This window comes from Synchiropus splendidus, chromosome 4, assembly GCF_027744825.2.
Source record: "Synchiropus splendidus isolate RoL2022-P1 chromosome 4, RoL_Sspl_1.0, whole genome shotgun sequence".
In the NCBI taxonomy this organism is placed as follows: domain Eukaryota; kingdom Metazoa; phylum Chordata; class Actinopteri; order Syngnathiformes; family Callionymidae; genus Synchiropus; species Synchiropus splendidus.
In genome coordinates this window covers 25,237,549-25,259,304 of record NC_071337.1, presented here as the reverse complement: position 1 = coordinate 25,259,304, position 21,756 = coordinate 25,237,549, and the positions used below count along the sequence as shown (strand labels likewise).

The window sequence follows — 21,756 nt, the reverse complement described above, 5'->3', positions numbered from 1 at the left end:
AAAGGAATTAGTCGAGAAAAAGACAATGGAAGAGACTACGATATTTTTCTTCTGCATTGTATATCAATCATTCACAGCGTCAAGCCGTTCTGATAGTGCTGGGGCTTCAGGAACCACACAGCATTTGGTGATTGTCTTTTTACTGGCTGTTGGTAGGATTCCATGCATGTACAAACAGAAATAAATGTGTATGTATGTGTATATACCCCGGCAGCATTCAAAGAGATCCAGATTGACTTGTAGTCAGCTATTCTTCACTTGTTATTAGTAGACCACTGTCTCTCTCCCACATATGCCATTTGTAGAATCTGTTTTTCAATAGGGTTTTTATTTTAGTTTCCAAATAGTCCCTTTGATTACCTTGTCCAACAATTCACTTCACTTTATTGAATTTTCCTCCACGTAATTACATAATTGGTGATATCTGAACACCACAGACTGATCTCAATTGTGCTCTTTTCAGGCTTTTCAAAATCTTTACAATTCCTTTTTTGTAATGGAATAAAAATGTTTTCATTTGAAATCATTCTGGTTTGGTGTAAATTATGGATCTCCAAGCGGTTATAAATGTAAGGTTTATATTTTAATGTTATTCAAATGAACAAGCTTGCCTCAAATGTCTTTGAAGATCCGTTACCTTTACTGGTCATTTTGCAATTCCTGAAAATCTTTAACTTACATTTTACTTGTAGTAAGATCTGCACTTCATCGGCAGGGCCAAGGAGTCATTGTGTTTGGGTCAAGCATGGTGTTAGCTGGGATTGTGAGACAGGGTTCTGCCAATTTTGTGTCTGGTGATTATACTGTATGACACGGTGGAAGCTTCGTGCTGCGCACCGAAGGCACGAGCCCTCTCCGTGGGTCCAGGAGCTTGCTCCCTGCAACAGTGCTCATCCATGCCGCATAGACCAATGAAATGTGAGTTTCTTTACTCACAAGATGTGGATAACTGTGAGATTGGGTCCAAAAACAAATATGGTGCCCTCGATCGCAAAACCGCAGGACCATGAAGTCATGACTATCAGCAAATTTGGAACGACACAGACACTAGTGATCTGAATTTAGGGCGTCCAGTTTCTCATGTTTTTCAGTTTAGTGTGATCACAGGACATCCTGACGGCTCTCGAGCTAAAAGCCTGGCTACCAGGGTCCAATCCAACAGAATTACTGGTGTGCTGAGGTTGATGCTCGGTCTAATGACAAATGCTCCCTAGGGTTTATGTAGAGGACTTTGCGTACTTCTCTTGTCACCTCAAGTCCTGTGACTTGGTTTTCACAGCCATTTCAGCAGCCAAAATAGCGACACATTGAAAGAAACGGACTAGTCACATGATTTGACTAAAGCTAATTGCATTTGCGTATGTTTATCGATGGGCTCACATGCTGCTCTGAAAGGCTCATAATTTGCCCTTAAATGTATTTTGTGCAGAGTGATGAATATGTTCATGCCATTTGACGACAAAGAGCTCTTCAGTCTCTGTGAAAAATAGAGTGAATGAAACACTTTCAGAGGAGTGTGGTTTTCCCTTTAACTGCAGCTCATGTTGGTGGTGGACGATTTAAACCCAGTTGACCTGAACATCTGGTAGGCAGACGTAACAGCGGAAACTCGGAGGCATGCTGTGTAGGTGTGCCTCTAAATGTTGTAAGGTTGGGTATGTTACAGATAATGGGCACAGATAAAATGATGATAACAAGCTACAGCAAGCTACAACAACCTAAGTATTAATTATATCCTTTAAATTCTTAAAGAATGTTTAGTACAGTGGTTCTTAACCTTGTTGGAGGCACCAAACCCCACCAGTTTCATATGCTCATTCACTGAACCCTTCTTTAGTAAAAAATAAAATGATTTTTTTTTTACTGGTGCGCGAAATGAATTGTGCATTAATATCACCTTGTTCAAATAACAAAACCGGTAGGGAGTTCCACTCAGACACATATACAGCCCTCTCTAAGCGGTCTGATAGGGAGGTCTCACTCTGCTGCATAAACCAGCGACCTCAAAGCGGACCGGTAGGAAATCTCTGAGCAGGACGCTTTCAATGACTGTGCCCACTAACTGCAGACTAGACTGAGGGGTGGACCTCTGCGGCGGAGGCTCCACCGAACCCCTGAGACAGACTCACCGAACCTCTAGGGTCCGATCGAACCCAGGTTAAGAACCACTGGTTTAGTAATTTAGTCTTCATTTGACCTTCGGGATGGTGAAACAAAATAGAGTGTATAATCCAAAGATTTAAATTATCATTCTGTCAGTTTGAGACAACAAACAAAAGGTTTGTGGCTACAGTAGGTGAGGATCTGAAGAAGAGGGCTGTGCTGTCTGTGTGGCAGCCCCTGATGGGAGATGCCAGAAGAGGTGTGTGACTAGATTTTACAGTTTGTAGTTTGGAGATATATCTGATTTCATTTCATTACTTTCATTATATTTCTATAGGTTCATTACTTTCTATAGGTGTGGATGATTGTCGGGTTGGGGACTTTTCTCAGTCGCTCTTTAAAGATAAAGTCTTTCTTTTTCTTCTAGCCAGTTGAGTGATGCAAATATGTGTACAGAGTTTGTCATTATTTATCTCCCATCTCTATATGGGTCACACTTTCTTGGAGTCCTATATTTATTTTGGCTGTATAATTGAATCTGAACAGTAAATTGTTTCGGATATTTAAATTCGATCATAAGTGGTGTGTGAATGGTGGATGACATTAGCTGAAATGTGGCCCATTTAGAGAACTGACTCTGATTGTGTCACTAAGAAATCAGGTTGAGAGGAATAGAGGTGGTCCAAGGATCGATGCATGTGGCCCCTCTATTTGTATACACATTGGACAGCATTTCACTGACGTCCATCTTGCACATCATGTATCGACTGATAATGGCACATAAAAAGGAAATAGTGAAAACTAGAAAAGCACTTGGAGTGCACGGGCCATAAACAACACCCTTTATTTACCTGTATCCTGATTTGTTTAATTATCTATTCATTTTTTTTGCATTTGAAATATTGTTGATTACAATGGGATCAATGAGATAGCTTGCACAAGAGGTGGCTGTCCATCACTCTCCCAACGAAGAGCGACGTATACTTGAGAAAATATTCATGAGCGGTGCCAGTGGTTTTTTTTTGTTTGTTTTTTTTTTACACGTTTGATATCTTTGATTTAATGCGATCGCAACACCAACCCTTTTGGTAGCGGTGACACTGAGACAACTGCATATCCAGGGGGAGCAATTAAGAATAGAACAAGACTGTGACTCAGATTTATGTCTGTTCCACTCTAGCATTTTATTTGCCTTTAAATGCTTTGCCCTGATAAATTGGTCGCTCCAGTTTTTTCAGCGCCATCGGCTGTTGACGGCAAATTAACTAGGACTGATTGTTTTCTCAAGCCTCAGGTCAGACAGTGACGCAGGTGGCAGTCTGGGTGTTCATTTTACACTTGCTAATGATCACACACACACAGTGCTTGTGTCCACTTACCACACACTTTCCAAGGGCAACCAGAGCCGCTCCTGAGCTTGTAACCGAAGAGCCAATCAAGACATGATTTCCTGGCCCTTTAGAGTGTGGGAGGCGTGTTATTGGAGGCTACACTTCATTTTATATCTGTTAATAAACTGCAGAGATACTAGACTTCGGCTCATCTTCTATTGATTCATTTGCTCAGCTGATTGACAGGCGAATGGTTCACCAAGATGGTTCTCTGGCCTTTTTTTATCAGCGGTTTTACTGGCCCTACAGTTATCATTGCTTGAAAATTATTTATCTATTTTTATTAGACCTGTTGCAACAATGAAAATTATTTGTTTGATGAATAGTTTCATTTTAATGTCAGACAGTGTTATCTTCTATATACGCCATGAAAAGTGAAAATCCATAATTCTTTTTGAATTTCACCCATTTATAACTACCTATGTACTATTACTACTATGAATAACTATTTTTTTTCATGCACTGCAATACATTTTTACGGCAAGTGACTGCTAATTTTAAGATCAAGAATAATTTCAAAATAAGACATTTTGTTGATAGTGAGAATGAAGAAAAAAAGTAAAGAAATAAATTATTAATAATAATAATAAATGGTGATGTATTGAAAGAATGAAAATGCAAACTGGTGAAGGATCCAAAATAAAACTAGCGGTCTAAACAAGCCGACTTAAAAACACTTAAACAAGAATATACCTTTTCCCATCCAAGTTTCTGTCTGCCTCACCTGCCTCACCTGACTAACAGGAAATGACTCGTGGTTTTAACATGCAGCATCACGCAACTCCAGTTTGGCTTCCCATCCATTAAGAATTTATGACTTGATTTTCCATTAGTGTGCAACAACACTTCATTACAGGCGTGTAATATATTACTGCCCAATGTTTTGTTACAGATTATATAGTGGAGTAGTTTTCCCTGGGGAACGGTTCTGAAGGTATACAGATGAAGTTTTGTTGTTTTAATATTGCACACACACACACACACACACACACACACACACACACACACACACACACACACACACACACACACACACACACACACAGAAAACGAAGTGCAGAAATGAGTATGAAACACCTCAATCACTGTTAATGTGCCTCATGAAATTCCTGTTTCTACTAGAATAAATATGAGCTGCATCCACAGGGCCCTTTCTATGTTAAATTCACACACCAGATCAAAATAAAAATGCTAATGAACCGAACCAACATCTCCATGTGCACTGTCGTCTCTGTCCACCAGGGAAAGGAAGCCACCGTGGAGCCATGGGAGGACACCAACTTCCACTTGTACAAAGTCATCGACCGTTTCGGATTCGTGCAGTAAGTAGCCACCAGGAGAAAACATTTTCCAACAAGTTGGAAAATGAGAGGCCGCAGCTACAATGGCAGCTGAGCGTGGAGGGTGTTTGTGGAACTAGGCAAAACTGTCCACTGACTCTTTAAAGACACCGATGTGCTAGTCAGGGAGAATTTGGCAGGTTTGGCGTAAACATCTGCACTATCACAGTGAAGAGGAAAAGAAAGGAAACTCCATTTTTTTGGTCGTAATATAGAAGGAAAAATGTGATTTATGCGTCAGTGTGTTTCGTTGCCATGGTAATTGAGATGGGGAAGTAAAATTTCTACTTGTTGTGGACTTTGTTCCCCACGTTAGTCTAAGTTCAAATAAGTGCAATAAAGAGCACACTCATATCGTAGCATATCTGTCTGCACATACTCAAATTAAGGAAGGCTAAATCAGTGAGTTCCTGTTTGTGTTTGCCGCCTACATGTTTGATGTTGCTTTGGTCTGATTAGAGGGTGGAATACAGGGTGTTTCCTGAAACAATTGCTCCATCATTCTAGTAAATAACAACAGGAACCAGAACTAAATGTTTCATCGCTTTGTTCCCTTTTAGTGAGAGCGAACTTCCGTCCTATGACTCAGTGGAGGAAAAGGTGAGCCACGTGGACGTTTCTGTATTGGTCGATTCTGCTATCAAACTGTGTGTCACATTTATTAACATTTATTGCAATTAAATTCTAATGTTTTCAGGTGATCACAGAATTTTAAAATTACTTCATTTAAGTGACAAACAGAATATTTTTCAAGAGACTTTGAGCTGCTTTAATAAATAGCATTTCTTAGTCTGAGGATTAGCTGCTGATAACACAAGGAAGTGTGACTTATTTGTCACCCAAGCTGTGTGAAAGTTTCTCAACACAATTGTTTTTTTTAAGTATGATTCATAACAAACCATTGTGGCTGATGACTAACGTGTCCAACCCGGTAAACTCAATGTCAGATAGGAAAAGAAATTTGATTTAGTGTATTATTCTGCATTAATACACCTAAGAGGATGTGGGTTCAGACCAAGATTAAGGCTGAATTTCAAACATGTGTGCATGGTTGTCTGTCATACCGTAGTTCACCTGTCCAGGGTGTCCCCAACCTCTCACAGAATAAGTTTATGAGTAACGTCTTTCTGTAGAACTATAATAACCTATTCTTATTCTGTTGGCCGTAACTAATGTGAAACTTTTGGTGAGATTTTCTTTCTTTTCAAATTGTGGTTCTTCACTTATCTTTTGGCAAATGCTTTAATCGTCTACATATTATAAATGATAAATTCAGAGAATACATTACAATAAAAAGAGAAACTATGAATTACAAAAAATGAGTGAAAAGGGTGTGAAAAGTCTTAGTTAAGGCTTTGCTTTGTTTAAAAACTCATTAAGCCAACGTTATTTAAATAAAAATGCGTGTATGCAATCTTAGTTTTCTCCTTTATTTTTCCCCATTGATGACATTAGACATGTTTTTATCTGGTATTAGAACTGATTGAAATTCCTCTGGAAACTAGTTTTACAAGTTTCAAAGTTGTAGACGTCGACAAGATAATGATCTGTGTATCTCAAATCTTAGGACGCACTTTGAACATCTTGATCGTGCTTGAAACGTTTCCTGAGAAAATATCTTTCAACTCTTCATCCGTTGGCCTGCAGTGATTACACCTATTCCCAGCGGACGCGGAAAGCAACTGTCGCAGAGATGGTGCTATTAACGTGTCACTTTCCCGCAGCAAAAACACACAGAGCTGGAGAGAACCTCCAAATGGCTGAAGATGCTGAAGAGCTGGGACAAATACAGGAACAGTGACAAGGTGAATTGCTGCTTCTCTTATTTATTTATATATACTAACTTTGAATGGTCAGATCGATTGAGAGAAGTGGTGTCACCTGAAGAATATATGAAATCACAGCTTTTTGTTGCGCATCCTACCTTTCGCTCATACTTCCGGGTCAAAAAAAGTTTTGGATTGTGATGCATCATTTTTTTTCTTCCTCACCACCGGATGAGTCTCAACCAACATGAATTTGGGCAAACTCAACAGAAATATTTGATAATGATACTTTTTTTTTTTTTGTTCTAGTATCTGTTGGCAATGTTTCTTTTGTTTGTACCTTCCGAGACAGTCATGTTGTTTGCTGTGATGATGAACAGAATGTCAGTTGAGTTTAGGTCCCAATGGATGGCGATGTTTGCGGATGGTGAAGTGAATTTTTTGGAAAGTGGAGTTGGAAAAAAGGCTGGGTAGGTGGAGGCATGAGCTGGAGAGAAGAGGGATGAAGTTGAAATTAAAGAAGAGATTTTAGGTTTCATTTTTGTCACGTAGCGATGCAGGTACTTAAAAAGTCTGAACTGATTTAACACATCAGAGTAATTCACTTGCAATCAGGAGATGTAATTCCATGTAGAAGTTTCTGTTTATGTGTTGACAGGTGACTGCATTCAGGAATAATGTCTGTGAGTGCTGCTGCTTTTGTCTGAGCTAAAGTTCACCTGACCGCCCCCCAGGACAATGACTGGTGACAGATAATCGATTGTGTTGACCTTCATTAGCGTCTTTCAGGTGGAGTTTTTGTTGAAACGTCGCCTTGAGCTCTGAATGTATCGCCGTGTAATCTGATGAGCAGATAGTTGCAGGATGAAAGTGTAAAATTAGCTGATCACTGGTACTTAGAAGAAATACTATTGGGATGATATGTCCTTGGCTTCCTTTCACTTCAAAGAATTGCTGCCAACATGTTTCTTTTCCTCCTTTCTGCTGCCATACCTCTTCCTCCACTCCTTTTGCCTTAATGCTTTAGGAATACATTTCACGTCCCTGCAGTTAGTAAAGCAGTCATCTTTCATCTGCTTGTTGTTTCAGCACATCCTGGTGTAGCTGCGTGATTTTTTGCGAGCGAAGTGTAATTCAAGCCCCGCCCTCTTGGTCTGCACACACCTTTCCCAAATAAAGAGGTTTTATGCACACAGTTTACATACCAGAGTGAATCTGTACAGCCATTCACCATCAGAAGTTGTACGTTGGTGATTATCATCAGTTTCAATTGGTCAGCCCTGAAATTGACTATTGACCAGAAGCGTTCAATGGGCTTCAATGTCTATCCACAGCAATCAATGCGATGAGTCAGCAAGGAGCGATTTGTCGGTAAATGTTGCCTTTAAAGTTTGACTTTGTGTTGGAAGGTAATGGAGGCTGTGATGTAACATTGCTGTACTTTACAAGAGCTTGCATTTATTACTCAGTGTTGTCAGCCCGGCTCCAAACGTCCAAGTAAACAAACGCACACAAACTCGCTCACCGTGACCATGATGAGTGTGACAGATGCTCTCATCGACTCGCTCATCAGAACCTCATTAGAAGCATGATGCCACTGAAACGATTGAGTCCCGCGTGTGGCGGCTGATGGACCGCCAGCTCTGAATGCTTCTCTGGCACGCGCACACACACACACGCACATCATTAATTGACAGAGGACAGACACAATATGCTGACATAGATAGGTTGAACGTGCTGAACACACCTCCTCTGAGATGCAGCGAAGGTTACGGATGAGTGATGAATGACTTCATCAGCAGTGCAAACTAGACCGCCAGGAAATAAAAGCAGAAGTCGAGGGAGCTGTTAGTCGACGCGCTTTGACCCAATACGAGTCTAGCTACTTTTTCTATCTTTGCATTTAAGCGAGCTCCTCAGCTCAGATCTGTTTCAACATCAGTGGTTGAGCATTGGTTACAAAATATTTTAAGTTATTGTTTGTTCTTCCAGATTATTCTGGACAGTTGTCAATATAATTGCCGGGAAAATGCTTACATTGATCTGCTGCCTGTTGGCTAACAAGCTGCTAATCTCAGTGTTTAAAGTGATACAAAAGTAAGATCATTTTATATTGTCGTTTTTAGTTCAACGCCACCATTGAAGAGTCTAAGTGTAGTGTGAGACAGTAGTGCCGAAACCTGGAGGTTGAATGTGTGACCTGTGCAGTAGTGAGCCGCAGTCAAATACCTGGCCACCCATTCCACTAGTAATCTGGCAACCCACTCCACCAGTCAGAGAGGTGGTGTGCTGTGGCTTGGGCGGTGACGGCACCATCTGATGATCAAGCAGGAGCGGTTCAACAACAGTCAAAGATTATCTGGACAGTTCGACTCAGTGTCTCACATGTTTGCTTTTTAATTGATCACTTTTATGGTGGTCTGTGGTATCAAGTATCAAGCACGGCCGTCTCTGTCTCCATGGTGACACTTGAGTGTAAAGTGTGGCTCAAAGTCTGTACACAGCATTGAACTTGGAAAATTTACCAGATCCACTTTGCTTTCCAACGTCTGGCTCCGTGCCAGACCGATCCATCATCTCAGCTTTACCACAATAAACCTTGCTCTGAAATAAAGGTTTCTTGCTTCCTCTTCCCTGCTTTCTAAAACAGTGTCATTATAGACTCTCCTGCCTCATATTTCAATGCTGATGAGCCTTGTCGTCCTCCGTTGTCGCCGCCTCACACACTTTCAGGCTTGTTGGGTTTTAATATGTGCAGACGGCGAAGTCACCGCTCCGATTAGCCGTGCTGTTCCAGCAGTTTGGGTTTTAAGACTTAATCTTTCTCACCCCCTGAGTCCGACAGTCCGTTTTCTGTCTCCTCGTGGGCACGGAATTTTCTTTGACTCTTCACCGAGTGAGTCAGTCTCTGTCACTCTCCCTCCAGTGGAGCAGATCTGGCCAGATGGCCCAGGTTCACCTTGACCAAGCCCTCGTGCTTTGGCTGCAGAAAGATGGCGAGTGCATTTGTTTGTTTCAGAGGTTTCGCTAATCTGAGTCACTGTTATCACTGCCCGAGGCTCCGAATGGGTCTGTGGATCCTCTCATTGCTTCAGTTACCAACAGGCACTGTTGCAATTCCTAATGATGTTTTGTGAAGATAGTTGTTGTTTGCTGGACTTTCAGCCATCATATTTCATGCTTCCTTTGAGTGTTGATACAAACGTGCACGTGCTGCATTGCTTGAGGTTATTTTGTACTTAAGATAAATGTTGGAATATTAAAGTGACACGTGTTGTTTGCAAATATATTTTATCAGACATTCCAACTTGAAAGGCAATGTGTTGTTTGAGCTCATATGTGTAACCTGCAAGTCAGACTATATATATGTACATAGGAGGTTACTGGGTGCTACACACAGCTGCTCACACATGGTATTTTTTATCTATTTGTTTTTTTCAGTTGGCACGGAGGATATACAAGGGAATTCCTCTTCAACTCCGTGGTGAAGTGTGGTGTCTGCTGCTCGATATTCCCAAAATGAAAGAGGAGAAGAAAGACTTCTATGAGGTATTGAAGCCCGGCCTCTGTTGCCTCGTACCTCACTCATGTCTCCTGTGTTCCACCTGTGGATGTTTACTTGAGACACCGGATCTATATTTAATTTGAAATCTTGCAGCCAAGATCAATGTGTATGTGAGCTGCAGCTCCAGAGCAGAGCTCACTCTGAAAGGGCAAGGAGTCTTTTCCAACCTTCACTGGCAGAGAAGATCCTTCTTTCATTCACTGCTGAGATATGGGAGCAATTGTTAGACGAAATGGAAAACAATCTACTCCAGAATTTACATGCCTGAGGATTATGTCCAGCAGGAGTTGCTGCATTAGCATGTTTAAGTAATGCAAGCATAGTCACATTGAAATTTGTGCAAAATGTTGCTCATGTAGAAATTTCAACATATGTACCTGTGAGAATTGTGCATCATTTGGACTTGAGTAATATCTTTCATCAGACTTAGCTTCATGCATCTTTTATTACTTTTACTACCAGCTAGCTGCAATGTGCTTCATACTAATCACTGAACCTAAATTTTCGGTGAGATTTTTGTACACTAGATTTGCTGCTAAATAGACACAAGCATATGTGAACTTAAATTGAAATTATTATCGTGTTTGGACTGTAAACACTTGAGTAAGAGCTGAATAGCTCAGCGCTTCCTAGAATTAAGAGTCGGACAGCTGTGATGCCATGCACTCTGGTCCTCTGTGGGCCAGTTAGTTTAAGCTGTGGTGACATCAGAGGTGCGACCTCGGCCTGCAGGCAGAATACGGGACCTCGAGGTCATGGCTGCAGCTGTGCGAGGGACTGGAGGGTTGATACATAAAGGCTTCTGTGCTCAAAATGATTAACTGTCTGGTCGGTTTTTGTATTATTATGTCTTTATTTTTCGGAAACAGAAGCTTAAGGCCAGAGCCAAAGGACTCTCCCCTGACATCCGCCAGATCGACCTGGACGTGAACCGCACCTACCGCGACCACATCATGTTCATGCACCGCTATGACGTCAAGTGAGTTCAAAGACACTATAGATAAGATGACTAAGATAGTATGCGAATATCATCTTTCATCTCTTGGGAATAGATATAAACCTAAAACATGTTATTCTCATTTATGTAGTATTATTAATGTCAAATCAAATCATACATCAACATCAACCAATACATACAGTAATTAGAAAGAGGACATGCTGATTCCAAAATGCACAGATATCCAAAATAAACTGAATAGAATTTCATTTTCACGTGCTACCATAAAATGCTTTGTGATATTCATGTCAGTGAGTCAAATGCGGCCACCATCTTGTGATGTCACTGAAGGTACCAAACTCTGGTGTGCTGTGTTCTGGCGCAGTGGAAGTAGACGCTTTATCAGCCAATAATGAGACATTTGTCTGCAGTTTTTGAGGAAGAAGATCAAGATTGTGTAAACAGAGGACTTGGTTTTATTCAAATCACATGTGTTGTGAAGGATCAGAGACGGACGGACAACGATGGCTACATGGAACATTCATGTAAATGTAATCAACGTAAATAAATAAAAGTAATGTAAAACTCTCTGAAGGAGGATCAGCAGTACCTAACATATCATAATGCATTTGGGTACACAGTAGAACCTATGTTTTGATAGCGTTGATAGCGTTATCATCGCTAGGCATTTGTTTACGTTTGAAAACTACTTGAAAAATGCTCTTCATCCTTTGGATAGAAGAAGTGCCTGTGCTGCTGGCGGTTCAGTTCAGCATTTCCACTCTGGTACTGAAGCTGAAGATCTGTTTTACATGTATTTTAATGGTGCACTGACAGGATTGACCTCCCGTGACGACACAAAGTTTTACGCTTATTTAGGGGTGTAATTTAAGAGAACTAACTTTGTACACTATCACTATTTTATACATTGTTTTGGAACTGTGTCAGTGACACTTTTATTTTCCATCGGCCCACATTGTACCATTACTAACCTGAGATTCCAGTGAAAACATTTCCTATTTATAACATAGGAATTGTTTTCTGCCAAAATACAGAACCTTTTCACGGAATGGGTAGTACGAAGCCTCGCTTCCTGTTTCCTTCTTCTGTTATCTAAGATATAGAGATGAGTGAACGTAGGTTTCATTTATGTTTGGTTTATTTGAACAACATTGATCTTCTCATTGCTCAGCCAGGAACTAGTGACGTGCTAATGAAGCTTCATGATTTTTAGAGCTCAGTCGATGGGACTGTCGGGGTTAAAATTGTCCAGAGGTTTCAGTTAAATATGGGCCATGAACCCTCCCTGCTCCATCTCCATCTCTATACAGTATCTTTAAGTTGTTTTTTTTCATCCCATTGTAACAGGAAGTGATAGACAGAGCTGAAGCGTGTGTGTTCACTGTATTGTGTTTCCAGGCAGCAGGCACTCTTCCACGTTCTCACTGCGTACTCCATGTACAACATGGTGAGTCACACGTGTCTCCATGTGTAGGAACCTAAACTATAAGGTGTCTTTAAACAGCCAGACAGACTGACAAGTAAAATCACAGTTGCACAGTCTAGATTTGTTGAGTTGCTGTGACTCGTAAATTTTCAATATAAAGAGTGTGTCACTATCTTGCTGTTCGTCTCAAGTTCTTGATTGTGAGTCTGTCTGCAGGAGGTCGGTTACTGTCAGGGCATGAGTCAGATCACGGCCCTGCTGCTCATCTACATGAACGAGGAAGACGCCTTCTGGGCTCTTGTCAAACTGCTGTCTGGCCAGAAGCACGCCATGCACGGTAAGAACAGGCACACAGATTTACCAAAACAAGAGTAATGAGGTCCAGCTCTCACAACTGAACGTCCTGATCACATTTATGAAGCCATGGAATTCATCACAATGAGGCAGGATGTGTGTCTTGGCCAACTTATTGTTTCTGTTCAGTCATCATGGTCTAGGTACCGTAATGTTAACGGCAGTGTTCTGGAGTCTTTTCGTATAAATGGTCAACATAAAATCCGGTCTTGTCCACGAGTTTTCAACAAAGCTGTTTTCACATCAAAGTAGTCCTGTGGTTTGATCTTTTTGTCCGACCCTACAGGGTTCTTTGTCCCGGGTTTCCCAAAGCTGATGCGCTTCCAGGAGCATCACGACCGCATCCTCAAGAAGATGATGCCCAAACTAAAGCAACACTTGGTGAGATTTGCGTGTGGCTTCAAACAATAATCCGACTGTAGTGGCTCTTTCGCTGCACCTATAAACAACATCTATCTTCCACTAGTCTGAGGTCTGATAAGAGAAAAGGCCCTGACTTCTCTGTTTCTCTGGAACCTCATTTCATCTTCTTGTAACTCAGATCTTCTCCTGCTACAACACGCAGCTGGCAGCTAATAACTTTGCCTTTTGGCTGAGCTCTCTCTTCTCCTGGACAGATGTTGAGTCCTTATGGTGGCAGATGTGGCACCATCCCTTTTTTGAGCTTCCCTCTTCTGTGAGATGAATCTAAATCTGCTTCTCTGCAGGACAACCAGGAGGTGCTGACAAGCCTCTACACCATGAAGTGGTTCTTCCAGTGTTTCCTCGACAGAGTGAGTCGCCTTCATTTCTTTAACAGTCACCACAAATCTTTCAATGTTTGAGTTCACGCTGAACACTGAACATTTAGTTCTCAGAATCATTGGTAACATCTGCGACTCAACAAATGTGAAGTTCTGTGGCATTTAAAGAGTGGATGAAGGTTAAAAGCTTTTCTGTCCACACTTGTCTTGCAGACTCCGTTCACGCTGACTCTCAGGATCTGGGACATCTACATTCTGGAGGGAGAGCGTGTGCTACCTGCCATGTCCTATACTGTCCTCAAGCTGCACAAGAGTAAGTCGCCTCACTCCAGACTTACATGGCCGCGCTCGCTCATCTCACCGAACTCTGTCCACAGAACACCTCATGAAGCTGTCCATGGAGGAGCTGGTGGACTTCCTGCAGGTCACTTTGTCCAAAAACTTCTTCTTGGAAGACGACATCGTGATCGAGCAGCTACAAGCTTCTATGGCGGAGCTGAGGAGGAACAAGCTGGAGCTGCCGGCACCAGGTATCGCAGTATAAAGGTTTAAAATGTCCTCAGTGCTGTTCCTCGAGTGCTCAGGTGCTTCATCTAAACCAGTGATAGTTTGAGAGACTGTATGGAGGACGGTGGGAAGTGGCCACTACAGGGCCCCTGAGATCTGTCTCAGGCACCACTTCTAACAAGAGACAAGTCTCTCCTCAGACGTCGTGCTTGTGCTAGAACTGTCATCTGCCGCATATTCAAATGTTGGCTGGAACTTTAAATGGTTAATTCAGTGAATTAGCTAAAGACATAACCCAAAATAAACCAAATAACAGATGAATTGCACATTTTTCAGTGCACTGAAAGATTCCAGGTGCACTGTATTCTAAAATATGGTTTCATAAGCATCGTCCATGATGAATGAGATGGCACCAGATTGCACTGATGGATGGGAAATTTTAGTTTGAAAAACTTCAGGATACAAATACTAAAATGTTATTCTGTGCACTTTATGCACCAAAACGGCGAACTCTGATGTTTAAGCTCATGTCTACAGAATGGATTAAAATTTGATCATTCTGGTGTCAAATTTTAGAATGTGATTAATCGTGAAACCTCTCGTTAATTGAGCCCTTAGTGAAACAGTGAGGTTCAACCCCGTTCCTTGATGCCAAAGGCGTTTTATGTCCGCAACAGTTTAGTGGAGACAAGACGCCACCTGGCGGTATGAAGGTGCCACTGCAAACTATACATCATCGGACAACTGACTGTCAGTGATAGGATCCTCTGGAGTGTTAGATTATAGAATTGATGGCCCTTATTAGTACAGTGTGTGTTTTGCCTTCAACTTATAAATTATAAATTATATATATATATACAATATATGTGTGGATTAAAATCTGGAGTTCATTTCACACAAATCCTCTTGAATATGTGAATTGAAACTCAAGTAATTGAGGATTAAAAGTAGCAAACGGTAATATATATATATATATATATATATATATATATATATGGTTGAGTTCTCCATGTTCTGGCGGCAGAACATGGAGGTGCTGATCTGATTTAGGAAAAGCAAGACATTTGTGGATCAAGATGTGGATGATAGTTGATAGTGGTGGAAGTGTTGAAAGAGATTTCAGAATCTTGTTACACATTTGCAGTAATTGTATTGATATTTGCACATTGATTTTTGTAAGAAAGCTGTGAAGGGCATCACTTTTTTTGCAGTCTTGTACAGTATATTCAGTCCTGAAGCTTCCAATGGTGTGTCAGGCGACCCCAGCTTGCCTGGACGAGTGTGTGACGCTGACTTTGAATGTTTTAACCGTGTATTTGTGACGTCTTCAGCGGGCCTCTGCACATCCTGCTGCGTCCCAATGGGAGTTTGATTCTGCTCTTCTGCCTCCTCATTAATCTGCTTTTTCTCCCTCTTCTTTCAAACACTGTTAGCCAACAACAACAAAAGTGTGGCCGTGACAGGGGTCCACATTCCCTCCTACAACAGTAACCGGTGGGCTTTCCTGACTGGTCTTCCCTCTCGTCATGTCTCTCTCTGTCCATCTGTCCCCCACAGTCCGTCAGCTCGTCCTGTCTATCGCCTGTCTGTCCAGAAATGCACTCAGGGTTTTTTTTTTCTTCCACAAAATTCACTCACTTTCCCCAGCTGTGTTGTATTTTGGCTGAGCTCTCTGCGTGTCCTTCAGTGGCAGATCGTCCTCCTCTTCTTGTCTTTTATTTTTCTTCAGTCAATAAGCTGATGAGTTCTTGGTTGAGTTCTCTTTCAGTTCTGGGGAAAAGCTTTTGTCCAGTATTTGATGATCAATGTGCCCTCATAATCGAAAGTATCACTCCGTTTAAGAATTCAAAAGTTAAGTGCTCGACATTGACCAAATATGAGTGGTAAACAAGTAGGAATGAGTAGGAAACAAAACTACTCATCACTGTTCTAAAATTCTATTGTATTCTATATGTAGCTGTCAATCCCATGTTCTGGAGGGAGGCTCAAGATGTGACTTTCTAGTGTATTCCAATAGAACAGCGATACATTTACTCTTTTTTTTTCTCCCAGTATTTGTGTCAAATGGGGATGGGCAATATGGACAAAAAAATATCACAATAAATGTTGTCATTTTGCCGATAATGATAATCATCACGATAAATACATTTTCATTCTTTTCCATGTGTTGGACACTACATTCTCTCTTGAAACTGTTTCAAGATGAAACTTATTATTGGACTTTGTCTCCAACATCATCATCTGTTTATGTTAAAATATAATAGTTAACCAAGTGTAGAGATGAGAAATTCAATGTTTCACGTCTCTGGTAGAAGCCGCTCGTGTCTCACAGACTGAGCCGTCTGTCTGCTGTATCTGCGGCACGGTCTCCTTGTATTCATGTATGGAGGTCCAAGGCGTCGAGTGTGCTGCGTGTTTATCGACTTTTTCATGAGATGAAGAATTCTCGTAGCAGGGATTGTTTCTGGCTGCATTTCCTGTACGATAAGTTATCACCCATCCGCAGTGTCTACAAAGAGAGAAACCTTGATACAGGCAGTTGTTTGTTGAAAAAAAACAATTACATTTTTCTCTGAACTCGATCTTTCCACTCTCAGAACAATCACAAGTTTCCTTCAGACCCTCACGGTACACTGCTTCTGATGTCCAGAATCAACGTTAAGGCCTGGAGTTTGTGTGCAGAGGAACCTGTGGCTATATCTTAGTTGTATAGACACATGGAAGTGTTTTGTTGTGCTCTTTCACTTGAAATGGCTGGGCACCACTGGTTTTTAACACCAATTCGATGTCAGGGGTCAACTATGAACTCCAGGCTTTGGTAGGTTAACTAGGGCAAAGGTGCAAGAGACTTGTGACTGTGACCTGGTTTGCTTCATGTTGGAAGACTCAACTGGACATTTGGAGGCTGCAGATCAGTTGTAAAAAAGTAAATGTACATTTGAAGTCTCTTTTTTTCCACCCTTGCTGAGGAAGTGGGTCAAGGTCAGTCGACCATGGTCCTGCTGTTGTTCTCTGTGGATTCAGTGCGATCAAGTTCACTTCCTGGATCACTCCCACAGTGCTTCCTGCAGCTGCTGCATCCTGGTCCACTCACCGGTCTCCTTTTGAGGGTTCAAACTGGATGAGCACAGCCTTGCTTGTTTGTTTGTGTTGCAGCAAACATTTGTTGATAGCTCAAAAACAACCATGTTTCAATGTTTCCAATGAAACGGCTGACATTCAAGAGGTTCTGCTGGAAAGTCGTGTTAGGGCGACTTTAGAACATGTTTATTAAGGCACACAAGGCATTTTGGGGCGAGGGCTGCTGAGGTCCGATATTCCAGGTGGTTGGTTGAAAGGGGGTGGGATCACTAGTGCAAGTGTCGCTTCTTTGCTGAACCGAAAACGTTTCTGTCCTGCACTCTTTGCCTGTGGAAACTTTATTGACATGAGTGAATCCTCCTTACTTCACCTTTGCCAGTGGTTTTGCATGACTTCATGTTCCTGTCGTGACTCCTCATCTGATGTGAATCCACAAAGTGTGTCCACCCATTGCCTCTTCAGCGCCACCTAGGTGCAGATCTGACAGCGTTTCTCTCGTCTGTGTTGCAGCTAAAGAGGACGAGTTTCCCAAGAAGCCTCTCGGGCAGCTCCCTCCTGAAAGCGGGTCGGCTGTTGGGAACCACCTGGCAAACGGTCAGACCCACGCTGAGCCGGTCGAGCCTCCCAAGGAGCACGTCGTGGCGCCTGAGCGCCTGCCAGAGAGCAGGCCACCCAGTCGTCAGCGCAGGGACTCGCTGGACAAGCCAATTCGACACCACAAGAGTGCGAGAAGAGAAAATCGTAGCCGAGGGTCACAAGAGGTTCTCACAGAGCAGCAGAAGCCAGAGCGGGGTTTGACGCCATCCGCAACGCCTACACCTGTACCGCAGGCCGTACCTGAGGAGAAGTCAGGGAGCAACACAGTCACCAACCACAACTCTAGCGCTGCTACACGCAAAGACATCGGGCCTCGGTGGTTCAAACCTTCAGAGACAAAGCTGGAAGCTGCCAAGGCGCTGGCAGCTAAAGAGACCCACATGAGTCGGGCGGCTTCACCCGCCCCCTCGAGCCTAGAAGAGTCCATCGTACCCCAACGCCGACCACGGCCCAAAGGATTTGTCGCTGGCGCTGATCGTGGCTCCAACGCCTCCCAGTACGACAACGTCCCAGGCCTGCCAGAGCAAGAGTTTGAGATTCTAGAGCTGGAACGACCTCCGTCCCGGATAAGAGCGCCTCGCAGCGAGACCCCTTTCAGCGTATCGTCCTACCAACACAGCAGCCCGAGCAGGGGCCCTAGCCTTGCTGGGAGCGTGGTCTCAGTCTCTTCAGGGCCCAGAATGGTGAGACATCCATTCCCTCAAAATCCCCCAGCAGGTTACCCGAGTGTCTTTCACACCCCTCCACACCAGCATTCTCCGGGCAGGACCACCACAGAGGTCCCCATCCTTCACCCGACCTACAGCATCAACATGGACCACTATGCTCCCTCCGCACAGTACCCAGAACAAACCTATGCCACCACACGACGGCAGCCCACCAGCCTGTCCCCTGAAAAATCTCTCATGAACAATTCCTTCGCCACCTACCGGCGACAGACCCCTCCTACTGTCAACACCCACATGCACCAAAACTTCCGGGTGCCCCCGGAGCACGTGCAGCTAGAGACCACGGGCAGGACCACGCCCATTTACCTGCAGAAGCTCACTTCCACTGCACAAGTGCACGCACCGATGGACTACAGATTTGAAGGCCCGAGAATCGGAAAGACAAACCTGCAATACGGACAAGATGGAGGACAGCGGCGGATGGTCGATGGTTCAGCATGGGCTGGGGAACACGAGCTGCTACCGCCACCGTCCCCAGGCGGGATGCCGCGCTCTCCAAGCTTCCAGCGAGCGCAGATGTCCCCCGTGCAGGAGTTCCTCTTCCCTGACAGTCCAGACAGCAGGCTGCATTACAGGACACAATTCCAGGAGCAGCCCCCGGTCATAAGGCAACAGCTCCCCCAGCTGTTTGGAGGACCCCACTACAGGCATGCACAGGAGGCGTTTGCAGCACAGGAGTCCATGCTGCTGTGATCTTTGAGACACTTTGTTGTGAAGTCACCAGCTGCTGAGCAAAAATACTGACTGAAGATTTAATGTTATTTTTGGATGTAAATCATTAACAACAGGTGACCATATATAAATATATCTTTTAGAGTCTGACATGTACAGTTGACTTTTTTTTTTTTTTTTGGAGAAAATAGTAGCAGGAGAGTCTTCCTGAGACGGAATTATGTTTATTTTTTATACTTCACGTCTGGATCCTGGCACTCGACGCTGCGAGTGTTTCCAAGACCTTGATGGATCCCCAGCATTCCCATTTCAATTCGACACGGTAGATCAACAAGGGTTTTTTATCTAGTTGACTTTTTTAGGTTTGTTAAATGTTATTTTATTTCTACAGAAATGATATTAAGGAGAAATCCTAACGAAAGATGAGAAGATATGTTGCTACGTAGTTTTCCGAAAGTTTGCTGTATAGTCAGATGATAACTAGTTCCACTCAGCTTTATTGTTCTATAACACTGACGCATATACTACTGACACATGCCGCAAATGTGTCGCTCACACATTTCAGCATCAACTCGGACACACTCAGACACCTGTTAACAGTATTGTCTTACTGTTCGTGACACTCCTTAAACTGTCCATTTCTTTGTTGCAAACACACTCAGTTCTGAAATAAAATGAGGTTGGGTCAAATTTTGTTTCATGCAGTTTGTTCGTTTCTCCTCTCTCAAAGACTCGGCTGACAGGCGGCACCTCATATTGTGACAGGAAAAGCAACAGAACTAGAGCTGTGTATCATTGCACAGTCTTATACTGTAACTGTTTTATGGATTTGTTTTCCTCAAGTCATGGTTTTTGGTCCTCCATATTCCAGCGACTGACTGAAAATACTGATGTTTAAAGAGTTACTGACAGGCTTTGGACCTATCCATGAATAGACGCAGTATGAAATGATCATATATTGTCTACGAAGTTGGATCTGTTTGCAACGCTAAATACAGTGACAAGTGAAACTGAATTCAAATTCTGCACACTATTGCACCAAATGAGAAGCAAATATGTGCCTTGATGACAAGAGTACTCTCATGACGGAGCATCTACTCGGTGCTGGTAAACAAGCTCTTCATGATCAGAGAACAGATGCCCAACCGTTGTGTGCCAGCGGGATGTTCCAATAAAGGCACTGAGCATTTAAGCCTGGTCTCAAAAAAGATGAAGAGCATCTTAAGAAATGCAAGCAAGATTGAAGGACGAGGGACAAGTGGCGACCATTGGTGTTGTCAGTACTCTGCAGCGAAAAAATAAAAAATTTGTTTCCTTTTTATAGCCATGAATGGCACGGTGATGCTGACAAGGCTCTCGTAAATGAGTCAAATGCTGTTGCCATCTGCAGTGAAGAGGTGGAAGTGGCTGCAATATCTGCATTTGAGCAAGTTTTTGAGGAAGAAGAGCAGGTTTGTCTAAACGAAGGACTCATTTTTCATTCAAACCACGTTGAAGCGACAACTTGAACTTGTCAGAGGGTGAAGGATCAGAGATGGAGAGCCTCAAAACACTGAACGGTAGTATAGATCAAATTGAAGTGGATGTTGTGATCTCTTGAGTAGGATCAGCAGAATAAAACTCATGCATGTTTCCTAGCGGACTGGTTGGTATCATCGCTTGCTGTTTGTTTGCGTTTGAAACCGGTGAGTATTTGCTGTCGGTTCCAGAGCCTGTTCTTGAAACTTGCTTGACCAGTTGTCCATGGCACTCTTCATCTTTTGGTGAGTCAAACATCTTTATTACACGCTCACTAGGACCAGAGCATATAGAAGGGACTTGTAAGGCTTTGGCATGTCTTCTTTGATACTGAAGAGCTTCTTTACATACGTTCTTATTCTTTTTCCGACTTTCACTTTGTACAACACTGGGCTGAAATTGACTCAGTTAGATATAGTTATTTAGCGGTTCTGCAGATCCGACTTTGTTGACAATATAAGATCATTTCATCCATTAAACGTGTACATTGTTCCAGAGGCGTGTCAGTGAGGTACTGCCACATGTTCACTGAACTGTAGCTCAGCTGTAGGAATCTTCAAGTGTGTGGATGGCGGTAGAAGCGTTACAAGCCACCACCGCGAATGTGCTCTGTAAAAACTGTTGCTGGTGAAAAAGGTGATGTGGAAGTAACAGTTACATCCTGAAATGATGCGATCACAGCAGCGCAGTGACTTCGTGTGTTGTGGAAATAAATTGCTACGAACTTGACAAAGGTTGAGAAGAGGTTGCTTCTTTAGATGTATTACACCAGAAAATACCACACTTCAGTATGACTTGGGATGCTGACGCGTAAGAATACTGACTGCAACATAGAACAAGGTCATTTTACTCTTATTGTTACCAGAGTGAAACGTCTACTTATGCTACTAGCTTTACATTGCATTTTTTCTTACCTAACAGCTGATTTTAAAAGAACACTCATTTAAAAAGAACAGACCTTCCAGAAAAGGATTGAAATATTTTTTTTTATTTAGAATTTAAAGTGA

General features: G+C 42.6%; 1 protein-coding gene across 2 annotated transcripts in view; it reads left to right on the top strand.

Moving 5' to 3' along the window:
* usp6nl (USP6 N-terminal like) overlaps positions 1–19,945 on the top strand; it is a 53,748-nt gene extending 33,803 nt beyond the window's left edge. The window contains exons 3-14 of one of the 2 annotated variants that reach the window (XM_053862969.1): positions 4,737–4,816; positions 5,395–5,434; positions 6,559–6,639; positions 10,042–10,149; positions 11,035–11,144; positions 12,522–12,570; positions 12,766–12,886; positions 13,190–13,284; positions 13,611–13,676; positions 13,860–13,959; positions 14,024–14,176; positions 17,745–19,945. In XM_053862969.1, the coding sequence (XP_053718944.1) occupies positions 4,737–4,816; positions 5,395–5,434; positions 6,559–6,639; positions 10,042–10,149; positions 11,035–11,144; positions 12,522–12,570; positions 12,766–12,886; positions 13,190–13,284; positions 13,611–13,676; positions 13,860–13,959; positions 14,024–14,176; positions 17,745–19,252 (2,511 nt within the window). In that variant the 3' untranslated portion in view covers positions 19,253–19,945. The remainder of the gene's footprint in view (positions 1–4,736; positions 4,817–5,394; positions 5,435–6,558; positions 6,640–10,041; positions 10,150–11,034; positions 11,145–12,521; positions 12,571–12,765; positions 12,887–13,189; positions 13,285–13,610; positions 13,677–13,859; positions 13,960–14,023; positions 14,177–17,744) is intronic. The other variant, XM_053862970.1, reaches the window with a different exon arrangement.
* Positions 19,946–21,756: the final 1,811 nt, after the last annotated feature.